This window comes from Antedon mediterranea, chromosome 3 (assembly GCF_964355755.1).
Source record: "Antedon mediterranea chromosome 3, ecAntMedi1.1, whole genome shotgun sequence".
In the NCBI taxonomy this organism is placed as follows: Eukaryota; Metazoa; Echinodermata; class Crinoidea; order Comatulida; family Antedonidae; genus Antedon; species Antedon mediterranea.
In genome coordinates this window covers 2,643,854-2,669,178 of record NC_092672.1, presented here as the reverse complement: position 1 = coordinate 2,669,178, position 25,325 = coordinate 2,643,854, and the positions used below count along the sequence as shown (strand labels likewise).

At 34.7% G+C, this 25,325-nt stretch overlaps 2 protein-coding genes across 3 annotated transcripts in view; both read right to left on the bottom strand.

Moving 5' to 3' along the window:
* Positions 1-3,869: 3,869 nt before the first annotated feature.
* Positions 3,870-10,330, bottom strand: LOC140044509 (uncharacterized). Of its 2 annotated transcripts, XM_072089039.1 has the most exons (7): positions 10,263-10,330; positions 9,028-9,757; positions 8,210-8,479; positions 7,411-7,890; positions 6,602-6,837; positions 5,546-6,115; positions 3,870-5,087 (listed from the first exon to the last, which is right to left on the bottom strand). In XM_072089039.1, the coding sequence occupies exons 2-7, from the start codon at positions 9,737-9,739 to the stop codon at positions 5,043-5,045; spliced, it is 2,313 nt and encodes a 770-aa protein (XP_071945140.1). In that variant the 5' UTR covers positions 9,740-9,757; positions 10,263-10,330; the 3' UTR covers positions 3,870-5,042. The 2 variants fall into 2 exon arrangements, with proteins under 2 accessions (XP_071945140.1, XP_071945141.1); XM_072089040.1 differs by lacking the exon at positions 10,263-10,330 and having other exon boundaries at positions 9,028-9,808.
* Positions 10,331-11,288: 958 nt separating this feature from the next.
* Positions 11,289-25,325, bottom strand: part of LOC140043534 (complement C3-like) — a 57,257-nt gene continuing 43,220 nt past the window's right edge. The window contains exons 20-38 of the mRNA XM_072088060.1: positions 24,921-25,029; positions 24,125-24,220; positions 23,392-23,580; positions 22,910-22,988; positions 22,236-22,386; positions 21,648-21,719; positions 20,878-21,058; positions 20,159-20,379; positions 18,883-18,963; positions 17,658-17,819; positions 17,250-17,315; positions 16,286-16,422; positions 15,408-15,555; positions 14,829-14,934; positions 14,387-14,476; positions 13,847-13,918; positions 13,537-13,620; positions 12,984-13,131; positions 11,289-12,528 (exon numbers count right to left, since the gene is read on the bottom strand). Of these exons, the coding sequence (XP_071944161.1) occupies positions 12,420-12,528; positions 12,984-13,131; positions 13,537-13,620; positions 13,847-13,918; positions 14,387-14,476; positions 14,829-14,934; positions 15,408-15,555; positions 16,286-16,422; positions 17,250-17,315; positions 17,658-17,819; positions 18,883-18,963; positions 20,159-20,379; positions 20,878-21,058; positions 21,648-21,719; positions 22,236-22,386; positions 22,910-22,988; positions 23,392-23,580; positions 24,125-24,220; positions 24,921-25,029 (2,301 nt within the window). The 3' untranslated portion in view covers positions 11,289-12,419. The remainder of the gene's footprint in view (positions 12,529-12,983; positions 13,132-13,536; positions 13,621-13,846; positions 13,919-14,386; positions 14,477-14,828; positions 14,935-15,407; positions 15,556-16,285; positions 16,423-17,249; positions 17,316-17,657; positions 17,820-18,882; positions 18,964-20,158; positions 20,380-20,877; positions 21,059-21,647; positions 21,720-22,235; positions 22,387-22,909; positions 22,989-23,391; positions 23,581-24,124; positions 24,221-24,920; positions 25,030-25,325) is intronic.

Genomic DNA, 25,325 nt, shown 5'->3' with positions numbered 1-25,325 from the left:
ATGGTGCCTAAGAAAACTCCTGGGGATTGGCGTCCCTGTGGGGATTATCGAGCATTGAACAATGCTACTGTTGCAGATCGGTATCCTATCCCATACATGCACGATTTTACAGCATCTCTGCACGGATCCACTATATTTTCTAAGATTGATCTCGTCCGAGCTTACCATCAGATACCAGTTGAACCTGCTGATGTTCATAAAACAGCAATTACTACACCATTTGGACTTTTTGAATTTGTTAGAATGCCATTTGGCCTCCGCAATGCCGCTCAAACTTTTCAACGTTTTATTGATCAGGTAACGCGTGGATTGGATTTTTGCTACGCTTATATCGACGACCTGCTTGTTGCAAGTTCCAACGCCGAGGAACACGAAACTCATCTTCATCAACTATTCACACGTCTTAATGAGTATGGCGTTGTTCTCAACCCAGCGAAATGCCAATTTGGAGTTTCGTCACTCGAGTTTCTTGGACATCATGTTGATTCGCAAGGTGTCCGACCACTTCAAGTAAAGGTCGAAGCGATACAAAACTTTCCACAACCAACTTCTTTACGCAAACTACGTGAATTCCTTGGACTTATTAACTTTTATAGGCGATTTATACCGCAGTGTGCCCAGATTTTACAACCTGTCACAGCTCTACTTGTTGGGGCAGGTAAGAAACAGGATCTGGTATGGACCGACGCAGCTTTATTGGGATTTAATAATATTAAAGTCGCCCTCGCAAGTGCTACACTTCTCACCCATCCGCAGCCAGATGCACCTTTAAGTATCATGGTTGACGCTTCGGATGTGGCCATAGGCGGTATACTGCAACAATGCATTGACAACAATTGGCAACCTATTTCATTTTTCTCACAGAAGTTGAAACCAGCGCAGACGCGATACAGCACATTTGGTCGTGAACTTTTGGCGGCATACCTTTCAGTTAAACATTTTCGTCATTCACTTGAAGGACGCTCATTTCATATTTTTACTGACCATAAGCCACTTGTGTATGCTTTACTCGCCAAACCAAATCGTCACTCGCCACGCGAAATCCGTCATCTCGATTTCATATCTCAATTCACAACGGACATACGCCATGTGAGTGGAAAAGCTAATGCAGCAGCTGATGCATTGTCGCGAATCGAACTTAATACTTTCAGTCACAACACAACTAACATTGTTGATTTTAGTCTTATTGCTGCTGCACAAAAGAATGACGATGAATTGCACAAGCTACTTGAATCACCGTTTTCACTACGATTTCAAAACTTTCCAATTCCAACTTCTGACTCTACAATTCTTTGTGATATTTCCAAAGGCAATCCACGTCCATATATCCCACAAGAATTCAGACGCATAATATTTGACACTCTACATTCGCTATCACATCCTGGTATACGAGCAACACAACGTTTAATTACTGACCGTTTCGTATGGCCAGCAATCAATCGTGATGTACGACGATGGTCTCAAACATGCATTCAATGTCAACGTTCCAAAGTACACCGGCACACCGTTTCGCCACTCTCTACTTTTTCTACACCTGACGCCCGTTTTGACCATGTACATATAGATATTGTTGGACCTCTCCCTCCGTCAAATGGTTTTTCTTATTTACTCACTTTTATCGATCGTTTTACTCGATGGCCCGAAGCCGTACCTATTCCGGATATCACAGCCGATACTGTCGCACACGCATTTGTCAATCGATGGATCGCTTCATTCGGAATACCTTCAACCATTACAACAGATCGAGGAAGACAATTTGAATCTGCATTATTTCATTCACTCGCCAACTTACTAGGAACTAAGCACATTCATACAACTGCCTACCATCCTATTGCGAACGGACTTGTAGAACGTTTTCATCGACATTTGAAGGGTTCTCTCAAAGCACATAATGATCACACTAAATGGACAGAACATTTACCTATAGTACTTTTAGGCATTCGTACAGCCCTTAAGGCTGATCTAGGTCATAGTGCAGCTGAACTTGTTTATGGCACTACTTTAAGATTACCTGGACAATTCTTTAATTCAAACTCTGAACATTGTGATTATTCTAATTATATTGATAGATTGCGTGATAATATGAGTAAACTACGTCCCACACCTACCCGCACCAACTCTAACCGTAAATCCTATATCAATCAAGAAATATTTAATTGTACCCATGTTTTTGTGCGAAGGGACTCTGTTCGAAAACCCTTACAACGTCCATATGATGGTCCATTTAAGGTATTAAGTCGAACAGACAAACACTTTGTTCTCGATCTAAATGGTCGACAGGACACAGTCAGTATTGATCGCTTAAAAGGTAGCTCATTTGGATACTGATATATTTAAAAGCCAAGAGCAAACCCTCACTCCCAAGCTACAAGCATCACCCCTAGTCAAACCAACCAACCCGTCACCCATTTTGGCAACCCCTCCCCGTACTACTCGTTCTGGTAGACATGTTCATTTCCCTCAACGTTTTGTCTCGTTCTATCATTAATTCTTTCACTGGAAGGGGGCTCCTGTAGCAGACCTACCACATAGCTTTTAAACAATTCAACATTTACTTTTAATTTGATTATTTATACATCCTCTATATATCTCTTTATTTAACCTCACATTGACAGGTTACCTTCCTGTTACCTTCACTTTTCTAGCTAATGGATTTTAAGAATGTTAATGACTCTAACAGAAAACCACATTAATTCTCTTAATCCTAATTGGTCAGATGAGATGGGCCAAGCCCAATATTACCATGCACTGACCACATTATTAACACACTCTTTTCTCAACCAGCATCTTAGCTACACCGTTTATTGCTCTGTCTTATCAAATATTGTATATTGTATATTTTATCTATTTATTGAGAATCCTCACTTGATTCACTTGGAATAAATTGCATAGTTTACTGTATACATTTAGTAGTTGTTTTATTTTACCGTTGCGCCGACAATTACTAAAGTAGCATTTGAAGCAAGTACACTTATAGCTATCAAATTAGCTCCCTAGGCCTATAAAGTAGGCTACCTAATACTGAATGTTGTAATACTATTCTAGACCCACCGATTCTTTAAAATAATAACTAGTTGTTTATAACATTATATAATTTTATATTCATGTTTTACATTAATATTCCTCCATATTGTGCGCAAACAACCTAAGCGAATTAACCAGCATTAACTGCTAATCTCATAGATTTAAACGTGAGCGGTGATCACGCGCTAAAGCCAAGGTCAACAAGTTTCCTTATGTTTGATTGGAATAAAAATAGTAGTAGTGCCACAGGAATAACGTAAGCCTCGTGATGGATACCGAACCCCTGGGGATTATCTGGGGGAGGAGAGAAGCAATGGCAATGGTGGGGGGGGGGGGGAAATAAAAGGCGGATGGGAGAGAAGGAATGGGTGAAGGAGAGGAGAGAAGGAATGGTGGGGGGGGGGAGAATGAGGGGAGGGAAGAAGGAATGGGGGAGAGGGAGAAGGAATGGGGGAGAGGGAGAAGGAATGGGGGAGAGGGAGAAGGAATGGGGAGGGAAGGAAGGGGGAGGGGAGAGGATGAAGGGGAAGCGGGTTATCAGTTTCTTTAGTTCAGCTTTATACTATGACGTTATCCAAATTCCCTCACTTGCACTGATGAAGGGCTAGTGTTGCCCGAAAGCTCTGCTAACTTTTCTGGCTGTTTACTTAATCGTTTTGATTTAGCTTTTCGCTTTTTCTTTTTGTATCTCCATTGAGATCCAGCCACTGATACCCACAGCATTGTCATTTTTTTCAGTAATTTGCCTTTGGATTTATATATATATAATATATATATATATATATATTTAATATATTTTCCTGAAACACTGAATAGAGTAAACGTATCCAATGTAATGTGTTTCATTTATTTTCATACAATACGGTAGGCCTACTTTCATGTAGCAATCATAAAATGTTAAAAACATCGTCTCAGGACAAACCATTTCATAATAGATTTACAGATGGCAACTTAATCATAATACCAGGTTTGTTAAATTCTAGCAGAAATTAAAACGAAATCATCAAAGTAAAAACAAAAATACTTTGAAAAAATAAATAGTTAAATTCGTATAAAACAATGGTAAACGGGTAAATATTATTCAACATCCAAAATACAATTAGTTTCACTTTTTTTTACCTACAAAATTCATCTTACATTCTAATACAAAAAAATGTTTAGTATACAATGTTCAGTTCAGAAATGATGACATCATAATCATTATCAAACATGGCTGATCAAGTCTCATTTTGTATGACGGTTAAAAAATATGATTGGGATGCTTAGAGGAACGGAGTATCGACTCACGTTTGTTAAGAATACACTTATCACAAATATAAACAGAAATGTCTCTTTATTATTCTAACCTAATTTAAATTAGTACATAATTTTTACCAACTTAGAGGTTGATTTTAGACCTATATTGATCCTCAGAACACCTTAAGTTGCTAACATTTGACACGAAATGAAATTTGCTCAATCAGACATGCAACATTAACTTAAAAAGTTGTTAGCGGGATTCGAACGCACAATTTCCAGATCATTCGCCTGGAATCATGTCTTTAGACCAGCAGGCTTGTAGTTAATGGTCAGGTTAATATATATATTTATTTAATAAACATATCTTGCATAATGTTACTAATAAAAGTGTAGGCCTAAAGTTGCTTTCACACTTCTGTGTTGTGCCCATATATGATACTGATACGCTTAAATATGGTAAGGATATGACATCATCATGTCCATTATGGACACATCACTTGTTTTCAGATGAAGTTTGATAGTGTAGATTGATTTGCACATGTGATTATGTCTACCAAATTAATCCTGAACCAACATCAGGTAGTTCTGGGTGAAAAACATATAATGTATTTGTCCCAGTATAATTTTATAAAGTTAAAAGTTTAACAGATCATGAGTATGTATCTGAATATGACAAACACTAATAAGCATAAATTATACCAGTTAAGGGGTCTAATACAGCATCAACTAATGCACAGAGTAATACAAGGGCTCCTTAACTTACTAATATTCAGCCTCTTTCAGGTTTCATCAAATTCAACGTGGTAGGATGCTTCTGTATAGTTCTAAAAAAAAAGGTAAACAAAAATAAAAGAATGAAAATTAATAAAAAATATAAAGAAATTTGTACAGACAGTCTGAAATTTCAGTATTTGGGTTCCAGAGTGCGTGGCGCAGTGTGTTGGACGTTGGACTACTAATCGTGAGATCGAGGTTCGAATTCAACTCTCGCCGCATTGCTTGTATCCTTAGGCAAGATACTTTACTTACGTACCCAGGTGTATAAATGGGTACACGGTTAGATCAAGATACAACTTTGCGCTGATTACTAGCTGCATTATGGGAGTATGTTTCCATACATGTTTGATGTTTGAAAAATGACTGGGGTAATAATGTTCAGCGCTTGGAGGTTTCACAACATTAAGCGCTATATAAATCCAGGATAATATATTATTATTTTACTTCTCATGTTTGATTTAAATTTAAATGAATCTATAATATATCTATATTAGATTTAAATTACCGTGTACTCTAGTGGTTGTTCGTAAGTATTGCCTGCAAATCCTGTCCTACTAAATTTCTGCCCTCCTCCTCCTCCCTGTGGAATATCATGGTGTGTTGGCTCATATGAATGTGTCAAGTTATCTGTCCTTTGATATTCCGGGCCACTAGACGTCTGTACTGGCCCTTGCGTTCGTCCTGTTTCTGATTGTGGCCAACCACAATTTGTCCAATCTTGGTTATTGCCTTGAACGTGATTAGTCAAACCTCTTGGCCAATCAGTTTGGTCTGTATCAGCATTATTTTTACTTTTAATAAATTTTCTATAGTAGATTTGTTTCTTGCGATCATTTTCACTTAGAGTCTCTCCGCCACCACCAAAATTACCATGACCTTTCCTCTTCTGTTGACCTCCGCCACCACCAAAATTACCTTGACTTTTCCACTTCTGTTGACCTCCGCCACCGCCAAAAGTACCTTGACCTTTCCTTCTTTGTTGACCTCCGCCACCACCATAAGTACCTTGACCCTTCCTCTTCTGTTGACCCCCGCCACCAGCATACATATTTCTATGCCTTTGACTTTGTAAATGCTACAAATTAAATATATTATAAATATATAATTATCTGGCAAGTTTTTTGGTGTAATCATACACCCACACAATTATGTGTGTGTACATAATATAATATATTGTATATTTATTTATATTGTACTAATAATTGTCAATCTTCAAGAAGAATTTCTGTTGTTATTTTATGATGATGATGGACAAATAAAGCATTTCAGTATTCAGTATAACAGTGACTGACTCATATATTTCTATATTGAAAAAAACTTAAATCATACATTACTGCAATAAAGAAAGGTTACTGCAGTAAAGAAGACACTGCAGAGAAGAAAAGTTACAGCAGAAAAGTTACTGCAGTAAAGGAAAATTAATGCAGTAAAGGAAAGTTACAGCATTAAAGGAAAGTTACAGCAGTAAAGGAAAGTTACAGCAGTAAAGAAAAGTTACTGCAGTAATGGAAAGTTACAGCAGTAAAGGAAAGTTACTGCAGTAAAGAAAAGCTCAACTTACCTGCTCATATTGTTTTTGTGAATTTGTTGTTGCACTGCAAACATCACACGTTATACAAAGGACAGCAGGTTGCTGGACGGCAGGAGGAGCATTCATTTTGTTAGCATGGTTGGGTGTCTGTATCACTTTACCACTGTTTCCAATCCTGCTACTGTTTGCCATTCTACCATTCTCTACTCCACCCTCTGTTGGATTTATACCCATTAGTCTTGCCAGTGTTTTTTTGTGCTTGGAACCTAAAAAGGTAGTAAAATATTAATAGCAAAGCTCTGTTTACACTATCAAATGTGACAAAAAAATGTCATGTGATTATATATGGTAGTGATATGCTTAAATATGGTAGTGATATGACATCATCATGTCCAGATATGGGCACATCACACTTTTTTGGTCAAATTAGTTTAGTGTAGACAAAGCTAAAAACTGAAAGAAGTATCTAGAACTAACAACTTATAAAATTCTTTGCCAAACTTTAGAGTTGATATGATGCTCTGTGTTTGCACATGTGATTGTGTTTACGAAATTAATCCTGAACCAACATTTCAGTTGGTGCTGCTAATATATATACAGTAAAACATGGCAAAGGCCCCAGGCTTAGCACTCCAAAGGAGCCCTCCATTGCTGGGTAGTTGCATTGGGCTGCATATGCTCCGAGGCCTCTTGAGCGCTGGGCCCCTGGGTTTTGCCAGTGAGCACTCATAGCCGTTACGCCACTGAATATGTAACATTGTATCACATCACAATGAAAATAGGTGGATAATGTACTACAGTATAATTAACCCTATAGATTAATTGAACAATCCACAAACCAGCAAGATGTGAATCCAACATCTCCCTACTGGTTACATTAACATTACATGTGTTACAAGTAAACGTCTGGTGTATTGAAGGCTGCTTTGGTGCTGGCTTTGAGGTCGGCCAAGCAACTTGCGGTGTCACAGTGGGTATCTGCCTTTGTGTATTCCAAGGAATAGACTTTGGTTCACCAGACTGCGGCATTAAAATTTGTTTTTGCCTATTTGGACGTTTGCCCTTAGGCTTATGTGCACCAGGATTCAACATGACGGTTTGTTTCTGTATGTGTGCATGTTTTGGCATAGCCTTAGGTCCACCAGACTGTCTTTGTGCAGATTTTGGAAAAGCCTTAGGTCCACCAGACTGTCTTTGTGTAGATTTTGGAATAGCCTTTGGTCCACCAGACTTCTTAACAACAGGAGGTTCAAACTCTCCATCTGCCCTCTGTTGTTCAGAACTCCATGGAACTTGAGATTTCCTCTTTAAGTTGTGCTCTAAAAAAAAAATGTAATTAATCTCAAATTAAAGAGAAATTTTACTAGTGGCTGTCATACAGCAAGACTGTGAAAGACTCTATCACATAGCATCTATGTATTGTTTGAAGGTTTGCATGGTGAAATCAAATGTTGATATAAAGTTTGCAGTATACCATGTATATTTAGCTCACGACGCTTCGATCAATAAAGTATATTGATCGGTAACTTTGAGAAATTCAACAGTTCTTTTCAGAACTAAATATACGTCATCTACTGCAAACTTTATATCAATATGTATTAATAAGCACTGCCGCCATAATAGACATATTCCACATACCATTTGCACCCGTAGGTGTCGGTGTTGTCGACATCAAAGAGCATTTATATCGATGCTTCTTACCGATGTAGTGTTGCAAGGCCTGGTCATTGGAGTTCACCTGAATATTGCATATAAAACAATACGTGACCATCCCGTCATCACCAGTTACAACACTGCCACTGGTACTGTTAGAAGACACTGTTGAAGCGGCGGCACCTCCCACACCTGCTTTCTTGAACTTGGGGAAATTCATTTGTTTTTTACTACCAGCCATGTTACTATAAATGTCTGTTGACAAAATGTGTTTTAGAATTTTAATTGTTTGTTTAATAAATATTTAAAACAATATTGTGTTAATAACTAAATAAATTAATAACATTTGGTACTACAGTATAATAATACAGTAGTGTGGTATACTGTACTCTATATTCAGTAACGAGTTTTAAAATGTAAGATAGCAAAAAAACTTGTTGAAAGAAAAATAAATTGAATGACTTGCAAAACAAATTGCACCCAAGAACATCTATTTTTAAATGACATTTTAATGTCACATATTTACAATTATTTATTTACTTTGACTAAAAATTGGATTGGGAAAAATGAAAAGGAATTTAAAGCAAGATGTAGTCAAATTGTCGAGTCAGACAATGGGTTTTATGGTTAAATTTATATTTTAATTTATAACTTTAAGTGAAATCATTATTTGTGTTCTTTTTTTTTTTATTAAAACAGCAAAATGACCTATTTTAAGTCTGATTTTAGTGATTTTCATGTTTTTGGGGGAAATACATTTTTAAAATAGTTTGATTTGTTAAAATAATAGAAAATGTAATAACCATGTCTTGCTTTGATGGCTGCCATAAAAGTCTTCTGATGCCGTCGACCTTCATAATGATCTTTAGCGCAGAGTATAGACTCCAAGCGGCAATGACACAAGGAACATTCGATCATATCCACTTGCTTGGTGTGTGGAGTATCCAGCGACGTCTCTGTCATTACAGCATGTGGTAGTTCTGGCACCAGGCTCAATGGTGGTTCTGGCAGCAGGTTTGGTAATGGTTCTGGCAGCAGGTTTGATGATGGTTCTGGCAGCAGGTTTGGTGCTGCTGTTGGTGGAGGATTCTTATCGACTGCTTGACTTTTTAACAGCTGTTCATCTATGCAGACATCAGCAGTAAAGTCTTCCTCGGGAGGAACCTGTATTTGCTGCATACTGATTTCCGCAGAAAAATTGTCCTCAGACGGAGCATCCAGAATGCCTGGTATTTTGACCTGATTTTCACCAATATTTATTTCGGTAGTGAAATCTCCTGGATGAATATCTGTTGGCTTCTCTTCCATGGTGTTGAGTGGAGAATAGTTATGTTTGGCTTCGGGATGGTCTGGGGTAAAGTCTTCATTAGGAGTGTGTTTGATCTCTCCATGTCCTTCTGTCATGTTAGCAGCACTGACAGAAGGAGCTACCAATTCTACATCTCCAAGTGGTTCATTGACATGGATGTCAGTAGTGAAATCTTCTGTTTTAGGCTGTTGACTAAACGAGTCCATTACTGTATGAAAAGGTATCTACAAATTTATGAATAAAAAAAAGACTTATTATTATATAGCACATACATACAGATATGAATATGATGATGGAAAAAGAATAGCCTAGCTAGCCTCTGACTTCTGAGTCTGTAGCTAGTAAACTACTCTAGCCTATAGTTAGTACAGTACTCCTAGCTAGGTAGGCTCTACTACTAGGCCCAGATAGTAAGTTACTGTACTGTCAAGTGGTCGGGGTACTAACTAGGCCCTATGCTAGGCCTAGCTTATCTGCTATCATATAGCCTACTAGGATAGCTTGGCCTAACCTAAACCAATCAACCAAGCCTATAGGCCTAGCTTATTAGGCTACCCGCTTATTATAGGTAGGGCTAGCCTAAACTTTTAATTATTGTAAAATGGCTTGGCTTAAAATGAATTAACTGTTTTCAGCTTAAAGAGAAATCACAATACTTCAACTGGAATTGTAATGTAATGTTTCTTTCAATGTTGAACATGACAAGAAATTAATAAAATGTATGCTTACTATTTTTTTCACATTGTAAACAAAATGGTTGATACAACCGTAGAAAGCTGACGCCCTCACCGGTCATCGACCAAAATCCACCCTCGCCTCCCCCTCCCCCGCAAAAACAGCGAGAAAAGATAATTAAAATGTTATTAAAAGTATATACTGTATCATACAACATCGAATAAATCTTTTTGTTTTCTACTTTTTTAAATGATGAACTTAATGAATAGTTGATGAAAATTTCAGGCTAATTTTTACAATAAATGTAAAAAAAAAAACACAATATCATAGTCTTTTTATTTTTTTAATTATATTAATCTCATGTCCTTTTTTTACACATTGTAAATAAAAACAGTTACAAATACAAACTTTAACTAAAAATACTGTACTAATAATTCCCTTTTATGATATATTTTGGATGAAAATAATCTCTCTTTTCACTGTACAAGTTTGCGGATAGAAACAATTAACTGTAGTCAACAATAAACATGTTGGTCTTGTGCATTTAATCTTCGATATTTGTTTTACCAGCTCTAATGTACATACTTATAGCAAAGCTTAGATTAAACCAGGAACCAAGAAGAGCGTCGATGGTCAAGCAGGGGTACTGTATAATAACCCATAATCACTTATAGTCAACCTATCCCTGGTCTACGTGGTTGGTCAAATCCATAGGTCCAGTGAACACTGTTGCGGGTGTGCGTTTAAAAAAACATGCTACATCTTTCTTGATGAGTAGGTGGTGTACCGATTCACTTAGTACCTTTCGTATGTACATCAATGAAAGGGCATCTGTATTGGTTGCATGGAGCACTGGATGTAGTACGTTATTGATTAAGCTCAATAGTGCATATTAGTTATAAATTGATGTATAATAGTATTATTATTCTAAGTATATTATTTATTGAATAAAGTTGAAAAGATAGGGATCGCATGTGTGGATTTAGAGGGTTCCTTCTTATATTCACCCCCTATTAAACACAATGCTGGACCAACCCCTGTCATGGTGTATGTATATATATATATTTTATATACTTTGTTGATTGAGTACATTATAAAGCTTGCCAGATTTGTGCATAATTTTACACACCCCCATATAATATGTACTACCTCAACCACTTTTTTTTTAACCATTACTGTACCCGAATGCCATCAGCAAAAAACATTTCTTATCCTCCCAAGCAAGAAAAATAAAAGATAAATACTATATATATAACAGAAAAAACTTTATATAACAGAAGAAAAAACTTTATATAATAGTTTCATGCAGAAAGTTAAATATTTGCACACAATAAATTTATAAATAAATGCGCGACATAAATATCACATTTTTTAAATTAGTAAAGTTTGGAGCCAGCTCTACCGATTGTTAAATATAATAAACAAACAACATTTGCATTTTAGAAATTATATTGCTATTTAAAAATATATGTAATAATAATATGTTATAGCATTTATACCAATGTAAAAAAAAATGTCTTAAATCATCTTTTTAAAATAAATTTCAGCAGATATTGTTCGATGATAATATAACAATTATTTTGATAACTTATAGTGTACAAAATGAGCTGTTGATTTTTAAAATATACATAAACATATCACGTTTTGTAATTATATTTTGTGGAAATATATATATTACATGTTATACAAAATATAGCAAATACTTCCACATAAAAAGGAAACCCTTCCCTTACCCCCACACAAATCAGCAATGTTGTATTACAGTAATTTAGACAGCTATCAAAAACACACTGGTAAAATTTGAGAAGGAATTCAATCACATTGAACAAGTCACCTTCTTGGTAGAGCTGGCCACAATTTCAGAAATACCGCTTTACTTTTTAGGACGGCCATTTATAAAATCTAATAAAAAAGCAGTAAAATGTAAACCATTTTTCAACAGGGCTGGATTTGATGCTTGTCATGTACTTGCCCACACACCATTTTACTAGCCCATACCATTTTACTAGCCTCAACTAATTATAACATTTCAGAAGTAGGTTTATATATTAGATTTTGAGAGTCGGTAGGCAGGAAATGGTGTTATACTGTTATTATTAAACCAGGAGCCCAATATGAAGCGCAATTTGGAAAATTGTTTTCCGAGCTAGTGCTATATCCAGCCCTGTTCAAGGTCTAAATGTTGTTTCAAATGCACCAGACAAATATATATTAAACATGTTTTTGGCACGATTCTGATATGTGACGTGCGAAATTCGACCCTTTGAGTGCTTCTCTTTTTGCGATTAATTCAATATGTGCATTTCCGTCCAGCAGGTATCTAGAAAAAGACAGAAACAGAAATCATATCAATAGTTTTTGTTTGTTTGTGTTATTGGTTTCACCACACATTTTAAAATAAAAGATAAAAATTACAAATTGCAAAAAGAAAATTACAACAAGAAAAACACAAAAATGTGCGGATGGAAGTCAAAATAAGTTGCGGACAACTTTAAGTCGTGACCACCAGTTACAAAAAAAAAAAAATGAAGGTGATTATTATTTAATACAGAGCGCTCTTTATTTTCCCTTTGTATGTAGATTTTGATATAGAGAATCAAACACCATGAGCACATGGTTCTCTTGACATGCAGAATGTATATTTTAATACGATTTTCTATTGTGACTTGTGAGGAATCTCTCAGCGTATCTCTAAATGTTATGCACAAGGTGCTTGGGAGAATCTCAAAGCTAAAGAAGTTTAAGTATAATAAGTATAATTATATTATTACTTACTCTGTTTTCCCTCCTCTGCTGCTATGTACAATACTGTTAGGTCCCATTACCAAGTATTTTCGATTCTTTTTCATTAAATGTTTGCAGCCTTTGCTCAACCAAAACGTTCGTTTCGTGCTTGATGCTTCCTTCTTAATGATATCAGCATCTATAAAGATGGAGAAAAGAAATGTTACTATAATATATAATGCACAGTTTTTAAAGCCCTCAAGACATTTCTGGGGTGACATAAACAAGCATTGATATATCGATATATCATCTATAGTGTATTGTCTACAGGGAGTGGCATACTACAGAGGCCTGAGGTTGGTTTAGAGACGCTAAGTGGCCCTCAATGCTGGAGGCCTCATGATTTATTTTAATGCCTCTTTCTCCTTTGGGCCCATAAGCTCCGGGACCTCTGTGTTTAGCCAGTGAGTGCTCATAGCCGTTACACCACTGCCTACAGGGTTTTCCCACATGAGTATATTTGTCAACAATATACCAACCCTTATTTTATAATTGTATAGAGCTCAAAACTACCATAAATGACTTTTCAGAATATGTTACTTACGGTTAGGAGTTAAAGGAGTGATTTTTCCAGTATATTTGTACCAATGTTCATGCTGTTCAACTCTTTTGACTGTAATTTCATAAACTATGAATAAAAAAAAGAAACAGTAAGAAATGTGCAACCTATACCAAGCGATTGGCAAGATGTTAATGTTCAAATTGTTCGTAGGATTAAGATACTATTTTAATAGAATTTCATTCCTGTTAAGAGTGTACTTGGTAAATTGGGTTAAGTTACACCCATAAAGTCACACTCAGTGTTCTAGTTCAAACTTGTCATGGTTCAGTGATTAAGAGGTGGGTTGCATTACCATAATCGGAGGAGCAAGCATGTTCCACAAGTTCTTCAAGGGATGACTCTGAACTGAAAGTCGCACACTTTTCTAGAAATAAAATACACAAAATTGTTATTTTTTCTCAGTTTATTTATTTTGTCAGTGCAGATTTTCCAGGATTTATGCATTCTTTGTACCACATCAATTTGTTAGAATGGAAACAAGTGAATTGTACTGCAATTTACACCCACTGACATTCCCAGAATAGATGTATATTTTTTTAAGGTTTGCATAGCGAAATCAAATGTTGTTATAAAGTTTGCGGTACACCACATATCTTAGTTCTGAAACGAACTATTGAGTTTCTCGACGTTTCGATCAATATGCTTTGATCATCCTCAGGAGTGAGAAGATTTCTCAATTGATCGAAACGTCGAGAAACTCAACAGTTTTTTCAGAATATATAATATACGTTGTTTACCGCAAACTTTATATAACATAATATATATGTTACATACAACAAGTACTCAACAGTGTGTTGGCATTGGCATGTTTCATTTACACAACATCACTTACCATCTGAGCATTGGCATGTTTCATTTACACATAAAAGGCTGAGCAGCTCACTACCACCAGGCGGTTGGTAAAACTCGGTGCATTTGTTATCTAGGATTTTAGAAAGAGTCACTTTATAATAATTGTCCCACAAAACAGTAAAAATAAAGATGAATAAAATCAAACTTTGAATATGCCATTTTGTAGTTTTACTTCAGAGAGACAACATAAACGGTTGAATTCAACAAAAAACCTGTTTGTCTGACCGACAATGGACTTCTGGTTGACTAATTTTTATTTCAATTAGTTTTTTTCTTCAGGTAAATAATATATCAGTTTTGGCAAAAAAAAACATTGGTCTAAATAAATGTTATGTAAAGTGGCATTGTGTTTAGTGTACGATTACCACTGTGGTGAGTTAGTCCATGGAGCTATAAATAGCTCCATGGTTAGTCTCACTTACCAGGCTCTGAATAGTCATACATGGAGACAGTAACAGGCTGGATAGAGACTACCGTGAAAAGTTGTTCAATTTCAAAAGTCACACAAGATGAATCATCTCTTGGAACCTACAAAAAAACAAGTAAAAATAAATATATTAGTGTATTATTACAATATTTTATCCCCCGTGCTGAGTTAATTACTGTGGTCACTAACCATGCACAATGATGTAACCTGTGCAACGTAAGTAAATACCCTTCCAATAATTGTGTATGCCCCATTTGCGTGAAATACAACCTGTTTGTTGCCTTTAACATTCACCTGGTTCACCCCGCGTACTTGGCTACGCAATGTGCTATATTTTCCAGTGTTCTTGCCATACGTTGTTGCATGATTTGATTTCCAGTAGCAATGTTTGCAGCACTGACGCAATACGGGACTTTGCGTTGATACAGTAGGTCTCCGCGTTGCATTGTGGGAACCACTCATGATTGGTCAAATCACTTATGTTGCTTTACGTTCTTAACCCATACAGCAGGATAAGGGGGTACTTACTGGAAGGATGAGGGGGTACTTACTGGCAGGATGAGGGGGTACTTACTGGTTCTAGGTAGAACAACACTGATCTATTGGCTTCTTCAAATTCTTTGAAGCCGCCACGTTTTATCACCGTGTCTTTGATAAAACTAAATCCACTAAATAGCTGGACTTCAAGAACGCCCATAGCAACTTTCTTTTCTTGAAGATTTCTACACAAAATAAAAAAAAACAATTATTATTACTTTACTAACTAAAAAATTGTGAAGTGATCTTGTATCTGATACCAAGATGTAAAAGGTTTGGACAACCAATATGCATAATTGAAACATAAAAAACATGCATTTAAAAATTCAAAATTCAACAACTTTTATTGTCCAATATTCATAAGCAGTAACTATATAGGAAATTTGTTGTTTGATAAGCTATATGGCTATGGATTCTGGTTTCATTGTCTTAACCTCTTGGTCACTCAGTCTCACTCATTTACATTAGAAACTTTTTAAAGGAAAGGTTCGTATCATAGACATGATTTACGTAAGTTAATCTTTGTAAATGTCAAGAAACTCTGCTCCTGACGACAGTTCTCTTGTCATGTTGGATAAAGTCCCTATTGTTACAGAAAAACTGTTATGAATCCTCTTGTATCTTTCTGTTTGAATGACGTCTATTGCATATTTTGCATCGTAGTACAGCTCTTAAGCGTGGTTCCCACTAGCGACGCAACACAAGGACGTAACGCAACGCAGGTGAATTGATCAATTACAAGCGATGGCTTATTCGCTTGTGATTGCTAACTGTCTATAACTTTGCTTGTCATTGGTTAAAACGCTTGCGTTGCGTTTACGTCCTTGCGTTACGTTCTAGTGGGAACCAAGCTTATGAGCTACCATTGTAAAACAAAGTTGAATAAATAATATATAAATAAACTCCTTTACTCACCTTGCACAAGCCCTCACTTCATATCTCAAATTTCTACCATTTTTTTTCGAATTTTTCACCTCAGTTGTACTTGCCGCAACAGAAAATATACAGGGTTTAAAATTCACTTTGGCTTTAGTGTTGTATGCAAGACTCATCTAGAAAAAAAACCATCTCATTTTAAAACATATTCTTTAATGAAGCTATAAAACAATAACAAGAATAGGGTTTATTTATTTTGCCATTTTTAAATCAAATGAAATTTATAAAAAAAACAATAAGATTATAAAAAATGATTACTGCAAGCAATATAAAGAACAAACATAAAAAACATGCAAAAAATTGCAACTCTGAAAATTCATCATTCGCGGTACTATATACGTACCATTTATTTGTATCAACAACAAAATAATACAGTATTTCTTTCACAAGAATATTTCTATAAACTTATTTGATACAAAACGGGTATGCAATGAGCCGAAGCTCAGAAAAGAAAATTATAACAAAACTTTAAATAGTATAAAACAGGTATATAAAATATCCGATACAATCTTATAAAAAAAATGTCATTGACAATATACACTTTAAGTCATGCTTTAAGAACATGCTAACATCATTTTAATTCAACTTTTATTTCAGACAATTGTCCATATGGTATAATACATTACAAAGAAAAGAAAAAAGATGAAGGAGAGAGGATCAAAGCTTTTAATGTTTATGAAAATCATGAATTTAATGAATAAATCAATCATGATGGGTGTGAAGATACATATCTCTATATTCAAGAGTTTAACCTTATTTATTTGAATAAACGCCCGCTTTGGATAAACGCCCTCACCCCCCATAGAACATCATTTTGAATAAACACCCTGGGCCATTATTTATTTCCTCGAATAAATGCCCCACCACATGCATATATAGAAATATATAAAATTTATAGAAATTTCTCTCTTCCCTGATATAAACAAACGATCAGAGTACATACCTGTAATTGTGCAGTCCCTGTTCCATTTGTTTCAATAACAATACGTTTCCTTGCTGCATCTACAATCTGCAATTACAAAATATATTTTTAATAACGTGAAAAACGTATATGATCTGAGCTAGTGGTTTAAAACAGTCAAATGATAGTCATCGCCATTTTTCCAACACGACTCAACCGACTTTAACAATCGCATAACTATGAAGGCTGTAACTGATCATAGAGCCTGTTTAGTTGCAGGCTGTTAACTGTGCTCATAGAGCTGCGCTAAGATGTGGCCAAATTAAATTTACTGTTGCTGAACTAATACATTATAACTGCATTTTAGCTGTATAGTTTTTGTTATAACTCTAACTGTTGTTGAACTAATGCATTATAACTGTATTTTAGCTGTATAGTTTTTTGTTATACCTCTAACTGTTGCTGAACCAATGCATTATTCTTTCTGAGATTCAAGATTGTTGAATCAATTTTATCATCAAAAAATTTGACTTTTACGTCCAAATTAAGACTGCTGCTTGCGTGCGTCTTCTTAGCGTACTCTGCTAGAGCCTGCATCCCAACTTGCACATCCTGAAACACAAAAAGAAATGATTTAAACATCATCATCATCATCATCATTACTAGTTATGTCTAACTCTCCGCAGGGTGATGGTATTGTAATTTAAATATTTATTGAAAAAAGATATCCATCACAAAGAATTTAACGGATGGGATCGAATTGTTGTGACACCACAAAGTGATGGACACTACGCATATTATGAAAATAAAAAAATGTTTTTGTATGTTATTTAATTAGGGTTTTAATTAATCTATACACCTTCTGAAATGTCAAGCTTTACATGTGTGCAATTAAAACATTATGTGGTTTTTATAACAACAATGTTTGTTATTGTGTCACTAATCACAATAATTACAAATGAGTGACTGGTAGTTTGGCTTAGATGGTTACTTATGGAGGGAAAACAAATTGAAACATTTTATTTTTCCTCCATGGTTTAATTTACATCTTTAGTTATATTATTGTTGGATCTTACTGTAATAACTTTTATGTTTTGAAAATTTGAAGCAAGTATTGAAGCAAGTGGGAACAAGCAGGTGCAGGAAGAATATTGAAATTAAAGCTCTGTCCACACTATCAAATTAGTTTAACACAAAAAAAAGTGTGATGCCGGTGCCCCAATATGGTAGTAATATGACATTCATCATATCCATATATGGGAACATCAACATTTTGTTTACATAAAGTTTGATAGTAAAGACAAGGCTTAATGAAATAGAAACAAATTTCAATGGGGAAACATCAATGCAAAATAATTTCATTAGATCCTGTTGATAACTTTAAATAAATATTTATGAAAAGCTATGAAAATGAAAACAAACTAAAATAACAACGTGCAATAATAATAATAAACAAAAGCTAGATTAAAGGAAGGCTTGACCTTTTTATGGGCTTTTTTAAAGCAGTTAACATTTACATACATTTTTACGTAAATTATTACTTTTTTTGTGTTAATCAAAGCAATTCAAATATCTTTTGTTCATGATTTTGACAAGTGTCATGAGAGCAATTGCATAGCAAACATTTAAAAATGCAAACATGCTTTGAAATTAATAAATTAACAAAAGTACGGACACATGATATTAAGTTTTGTACAAACTGCTGCTGCCGGGGTAATACGCAAGCTGATTGGGCTAAGCCCACACCACAGTTACACTGCAACAAAAAACAATTAAAAAAACATATTTGGCATGGAAATACATATAGTAACATTTGTTGGTTAAATTTAGATGAAAACTGAAAAATTCCCAATATTGTTTGGCCCAGTTGCCTAAAAAGTCAAAAAATCTACTATTTTTAAATGCAATCTTACTGTAAAATTTTAAAAAATAGTTTAAATTCGTTGTGACTAAATAAAACACATTAAAACAAAATACAAAACAAAAATATGATCAATAATAAACAAAATATTAATATGAAATTATTTTAAAAACATAAAACAAAAGCTGATATTTTATTTTCCATGCAGTGTTTTCTGTGCTAATTTAAAAATAATAACTGCCATTATAAATATTTGCAGGTTAATAGCTGTCTTAAATAAAACACACTTCAATATGATTTATCCACTTAAAGATGTATTGTCCCAAAAAACATGAAAAAAAAAAGATTAATAAAATCAGACTTTGAATATGTTATTTTGTAATTTTAATACAGTTAATCACTTCCGTAGAAAAACAAAATCGGAAAAATTAATGTTTTCACTTATAAAATGACAAAGTTAAATTCAACCAAGCCCACCAATTTAAAATACAGTGTTTTAGGTATACATTTTTTCGATCCAGTTTTTGGACAAAGTGGATAACTATTAGATGATATTAAGATGGCATATTTAAAAACATTTTGTAAGATTTATTTTTTTGGGGGGACAATACATCTTTAAGGCCCATTTATACTCTGGATGATAATGTACATGCATTAGAAAAAAAAAGAACTAGAAAAAGTTTTCATCCTAAAACTATAGGATACCAATTCATTCTGTCTTTGAAGAAAACAATAGTTTTAAACATCCAATCACATCATGATCAATAAGAACAATAAAATCATATCGTCAAGATATTATTTTTTTTATTAATCATGGTCATTCTATAAATTTGTTCGATTTTTATTGTTTTCTGTAGTAAAAGCGCATCATCTACTTATCACCGATTGTTATTGTTCTAGTATAAATGGGCCTTTCACGCGTTTAATTGTATAGTTTGAATAGTATAGTACCACACACAGCCCATCTAAACAGGTTAATAAATTGGAAATACTTCCAATATAGCAAATATTTCAAGAACTATCTGAACAACCACTCTTCCTGAATGAATATAAAAGAACAGTAAAGTTTGAAACAAAATAAATTAATTACAGTTGTTGACTGGAAGCCGATGGTGAGGTGTCGTTGTTGTCGAACCATCCAATCAGCTACTTCATTAGCTGTATCCATATTTCCAAGTTTAATCTGGGCCAACAAGGCGTACCCGGTTGTTTTTACTGATATCGATGAAGGTTTGAAAGAGCGCCAGCATTGAACGAGCTCTTCTGCTTCCAGAGTCGTCTCTTCTACATTCCAATAATGGTATCCAAGTTCTGTTTAATTTAAACAGCAGTATATTTATTAGTTTTCAAATAATATGATAAAAAAAAATTAAGATGATGCTGCATCATTTATCTATCTAAACCAAAAATATTTTCTATTTATCCACGACATTTGTGGTCCTACAGAAACCCATTTTTTAGTAATAGTTTTTTTTTACCCTTGTTTTCATCAGTTCCATTGCATGTTTTTTACACAATTAGGATTTGACAGTTCACCTGCACCAAATCCTAGTATAGCTTTGTTATCAGCTACAAAGGGATCAACGCACCAAGAACCACAAAGTAGTACCCACATGTTGGTGAAAAAGGGCTTCGTATATGTTATGCTACAGTATGTGGATATTTAAACTAAAATTCTGGTTGACAATTTTTTACAGAGCAATAATAGTGGCGTTTAGAATCATGAGTCATAACAAGTGTATTTTAGACCTAGTGGTATTTAATTTTAGAGGTAATTGTTTGTTTGGGAGGAACAACTACAACACTAACCTTCATCCTCAGAAGCGAGTGACAACAGCTTTGTATTTGCTGTATGCCTAGATTTACTGTGGGCTAGACTGAGGGCGTACGTCGTGATCGCCAGAGCGTATTTATTCTCAATCGCTTTATTTGAAATGACTACTTCTAAGTATTCTGTTGCTTTCTTTATAGACTGATGAACTGAAAATGTCTGTAAAGAAAAATAGTGGTGTCAATTTTATGAAAGTCTAAAGCTCTGTCCACACTATCAAACTTTATGTGAGAAAAAAATGTGATATGCCTATAATAAATGGACATGATGATGTCATATCACTACTATATTGGGTATATCACTACCATATTTGGGCACATCACACTTTTTGTGTCAAACTAGTTTGATAGAGACCGAACTTAAGCTGTGAACTCAAATCAAATTCATAACCAGTCTGTTCAAACATTTCGAGTGCGAATCCTATACAAGAACGGCATAGCAATTTGATAAATAATAATAGTGACTTTTGTATATGCATGGTTTTGCAAATGCAAACATCCTTTTTCTGTTGTTGGTGTAGCAACTATATCTTTGCTTGAAGTTCACTGCACAATTTGATATTAATAATGCACTACTTTTTCATCACTTCATTCAACCTACATTTTACATACCCTGGACTTTTAAAAGGATTTATGTGTTTGGGGGAGGGGGAGGATTGGTTAACCCCAAGTTTAATGCATCCAATTTGTACCGTACCGTATGTAAAATGTAGTTCCTACATTATATTTAAACTATTAACAATACTTACAACATGGTGTTTGCATTTAACCAAAGTCGTCAACACATGTGCCGTGAGTGCAGCCTTTCCTTTCAACCCGTCCTAAACATTTGAATAAAAAAAACTGTATATAAGACGTTGTGATTTTACAATAATTATCATACTGTACATCTCTGCGTCTCATGTGCCTTGAATCTTTCAAGTTATACTGTATGTATACTGTATGTATACTGTATGTATACTGTATGTATACTGTATGTATACTGTATGTATACTGTATGTATACTTATGTATACTGTATGTATACTGTATGTATACTGTATGTATACTGTATGTATACTGTATGTATACTTATGTATACTGTATGTATACTGTATGTATACTGTATGTATACTGTATGTATACTGTATGTATACTGTATGTATACTGTATGTATACTGTATGTATACTGTATGTATACTGTATGTATACTGTATGTATACTGTATGTATACTGTATGTATACTGTATGTATACTGTATGTATACTGTATGTATACTGTATGTATACTGTATGTATACTGTATGTATACTTATGTATATTTATGTATACTTGAAATCCTAATTAAGATCCTACTAACCACAGTATCTCTGCCCAGATAAGTTTCATTGAAGTGGCCGTCCATATTCTGATGGTTCATTAGCCAGTGAATGGACTTGGAGATAACCTGACTGTCAATGAATATGAACTGGTTTGCTTCACACATCGTCAGTGTAGCAAAAGCAGTCAACCTGAAAATACATAATTAATAATACTGTGAAATATGAGAAATGTATGGTAAAAAAATCCCTCATATACAGATAAAAGGCTGGGACGTCCCATCAAAAGTGGTTGAGTTCGCTGTAGGGTTCTCGCCGGGTCTAGCATGTGTGATCCGGAATAAATTGAATTTAATTGAACTTTATTTGTCTTATTTGCAACATCTGTAGTAAAACTGTCTTCCTTGGTAGGACAATAAGATATTAAAATACATTTCTTAAACTTTTAATGACATACAAAGTATTGCAACATTTTAATAAATATTGAATGAAAAAGTTCCCTTGAATTAAAAATTTGAATTTCATTTGGATGAATTATAATAATAATAACATTCTGAAGTTATAAAGTGCCTAATGTTGTGAAACCTCTAAGTGCTGTGCATAGTATAACCCCAGTCATTTTTCGATCAAACAAGTATGAAAACATAGTTCTATAATGCAAATCGTAATCAGCACCGCAAGTTGTGTAACATTTATAAAAGTCATGTTTAGTTACCAAGTGCTGCTGTGATCTGAATTTTTCCATTCCTTATAGGATCCATCATCTTGGAAAAATGCCATTTCACGATCATAACCTGCAAAAAAAAACAATCATGGAATACAATGCTATTTTATTTTAACGTTTTTATTAGAATTGAGATTCAGTCAAGTAATTTTCTTCTTAATTTATTTTTCATCTGGTTTCAAATGATTTATGTGATTTACTTGTTAGTGACAGTTTTCATCGATGTTGGTTTATCGAATAAATTGAAAGAAATTTAAACAATTACCTACATAATATTTTAAAAGAAAATTTTTCAATGTCACTACTATGTTGTATGTTCAATATTAAATAATATGTTTAAATGACAGCAAGGAATAGATTGACATATGGTATAAGTATGGCTACATCACCTTTGAATTAATATGAATAGAATATAATTAATTCAGCAGAATCTCAGAATAGATTATAATCTTTGAATATTAAAGTAAACATACCTTCTTTCAAAACTCGCTGTGCCTGGTTATATATAGGCAGGGTAAGCTGTCCGGTAGCATTTAAGTAGGACAAGGCATGAATGTGCGGTGCAAACTGGATTAGCGTCTGTTCCCCACAAGCAGTAGGAAGTTCTAGCGCTCCTTCCAGACCCTCAGCTATCGTGGTAAGTGTCGGCCCGATAGGGTCACCTTCAGGTAAAATCACAGAATAAAAATATGTGTCAAGTCTATTATCAACTGACAAATCAGAGAATATATAACACATCAACAACCAACAAAACGGATGCTGCTAGTGTCCATATATGGGCAAATCACATTTGTTGTCACATAAAGTTTGATAGTGTAGACAGAGCTTTAGTTAAGGTTGGGTCCAACTAGAGACGCAATGCAAGTATGTAGAAGCAGCGCAAACAAATGACCAATGACAAGCAACAGTTTGAATAAACCATTGCTTGTGATTGGTCAACCCACTTACACTGTGTTTACGTACTAATGAATCGGGACAAGAACCAAGTATTACTGATGACTGTTACTAGCCACCACTTTATTACTACTCACTGTAGTTACATTGTACAGCACACACCTAAAGCTTTGTCTATACACCATCAAACTTTATGTGACAAAATATGTGATGTGCCCATCACATCACATGGTCACATCACACTTTTTTTGTCAAACTAGTTTGATGATAGTAGACAGAGCTTTAGAGTAAGTACAATGATATGACACATACCTGTTAATTTGAGTATTAGAGTATCTGACCCTTTAACAACATCAGAAGGAAGACTGATTGTCACGACATCTCCTTGAGGAATGCCTGATTCACTTGCTATTTAAAAAAAAAACATTCCATATATCATCAACAAAATGTCAACTATTATAAATAATGCTCGATTAATTTCAAACAATATTTATTAAACATTTGCACCACCTTTTTAATATTAAGACTCCTGTTCACACCTCTCAGAAACAATGCTCTTCTTTAGCCGTTTCCATTCATCATTGTTCATGAGGAACAATGCTCTTCTATAGCTATAGTATCAATTCCTCACACGGTGTGAACTTGCTATTGTTTCTAGCTTTCACACCAGTCCCACCCTATTTCACTTATACTGTATTTTCAGAATTCTCACTCCTAGTATATTGATCAAAATGTCAAGAAACTCAACAGTTCTTATTTCCAGAACTAAATATATGTGGTGTGTATAAACTGTATATCAATAACTCCATCATGCATCAACTTAATCATCATAACTTTGTTTACTTGCATTTGTGATTTGTTTTCGAATCTTCTTCTTAAGACATTCGGTAGTCATTGACTTGTTGTTGACATTGGTATACACTACTTTTTTACTTGAATAAAGATTGATCATAAAGGTGTACCCCGACACACACACACCCCGTAGTCATCATTATCCTCATCAACAGGACCATCATTGACATCATAAATTAACAATCATCACCAGTCGTTCTTTCGTTTTCGTTTGCTTATCACCATCACCACCCTCCAATATAAACAAATATCTTACCTATATGAGTGTGTTTAAAGATACCATCTTCCTCATAAGGAGCACTCTTGACAGAATTTGATGGATCTAGTATCAATGACAACGTTGACATATGATGCAACCCATCAGGCTGTGATAAAAATATATTTGTTGATTTTAAGTTTTAATGTTCTACTATGCAAACTCTGATAAGCCCTTGTAAAGGCCAACTTAGACAGTGTCGTACAATGAGGTCCAACAGAATCGTACGACTCTTCGAGAAAAAATTAAACATATTATCGCAACGACACAAAAACTACGCACAACACTATCTCAAAATGACTCGTCTCGTTGGGAATCAACTACGACAGCACCGACGATCAAGCCGCTTCGTCGGGCCTCGTCGTACGATGCTGTCGTAGTTTATGAACATCAAATCCAATTTAT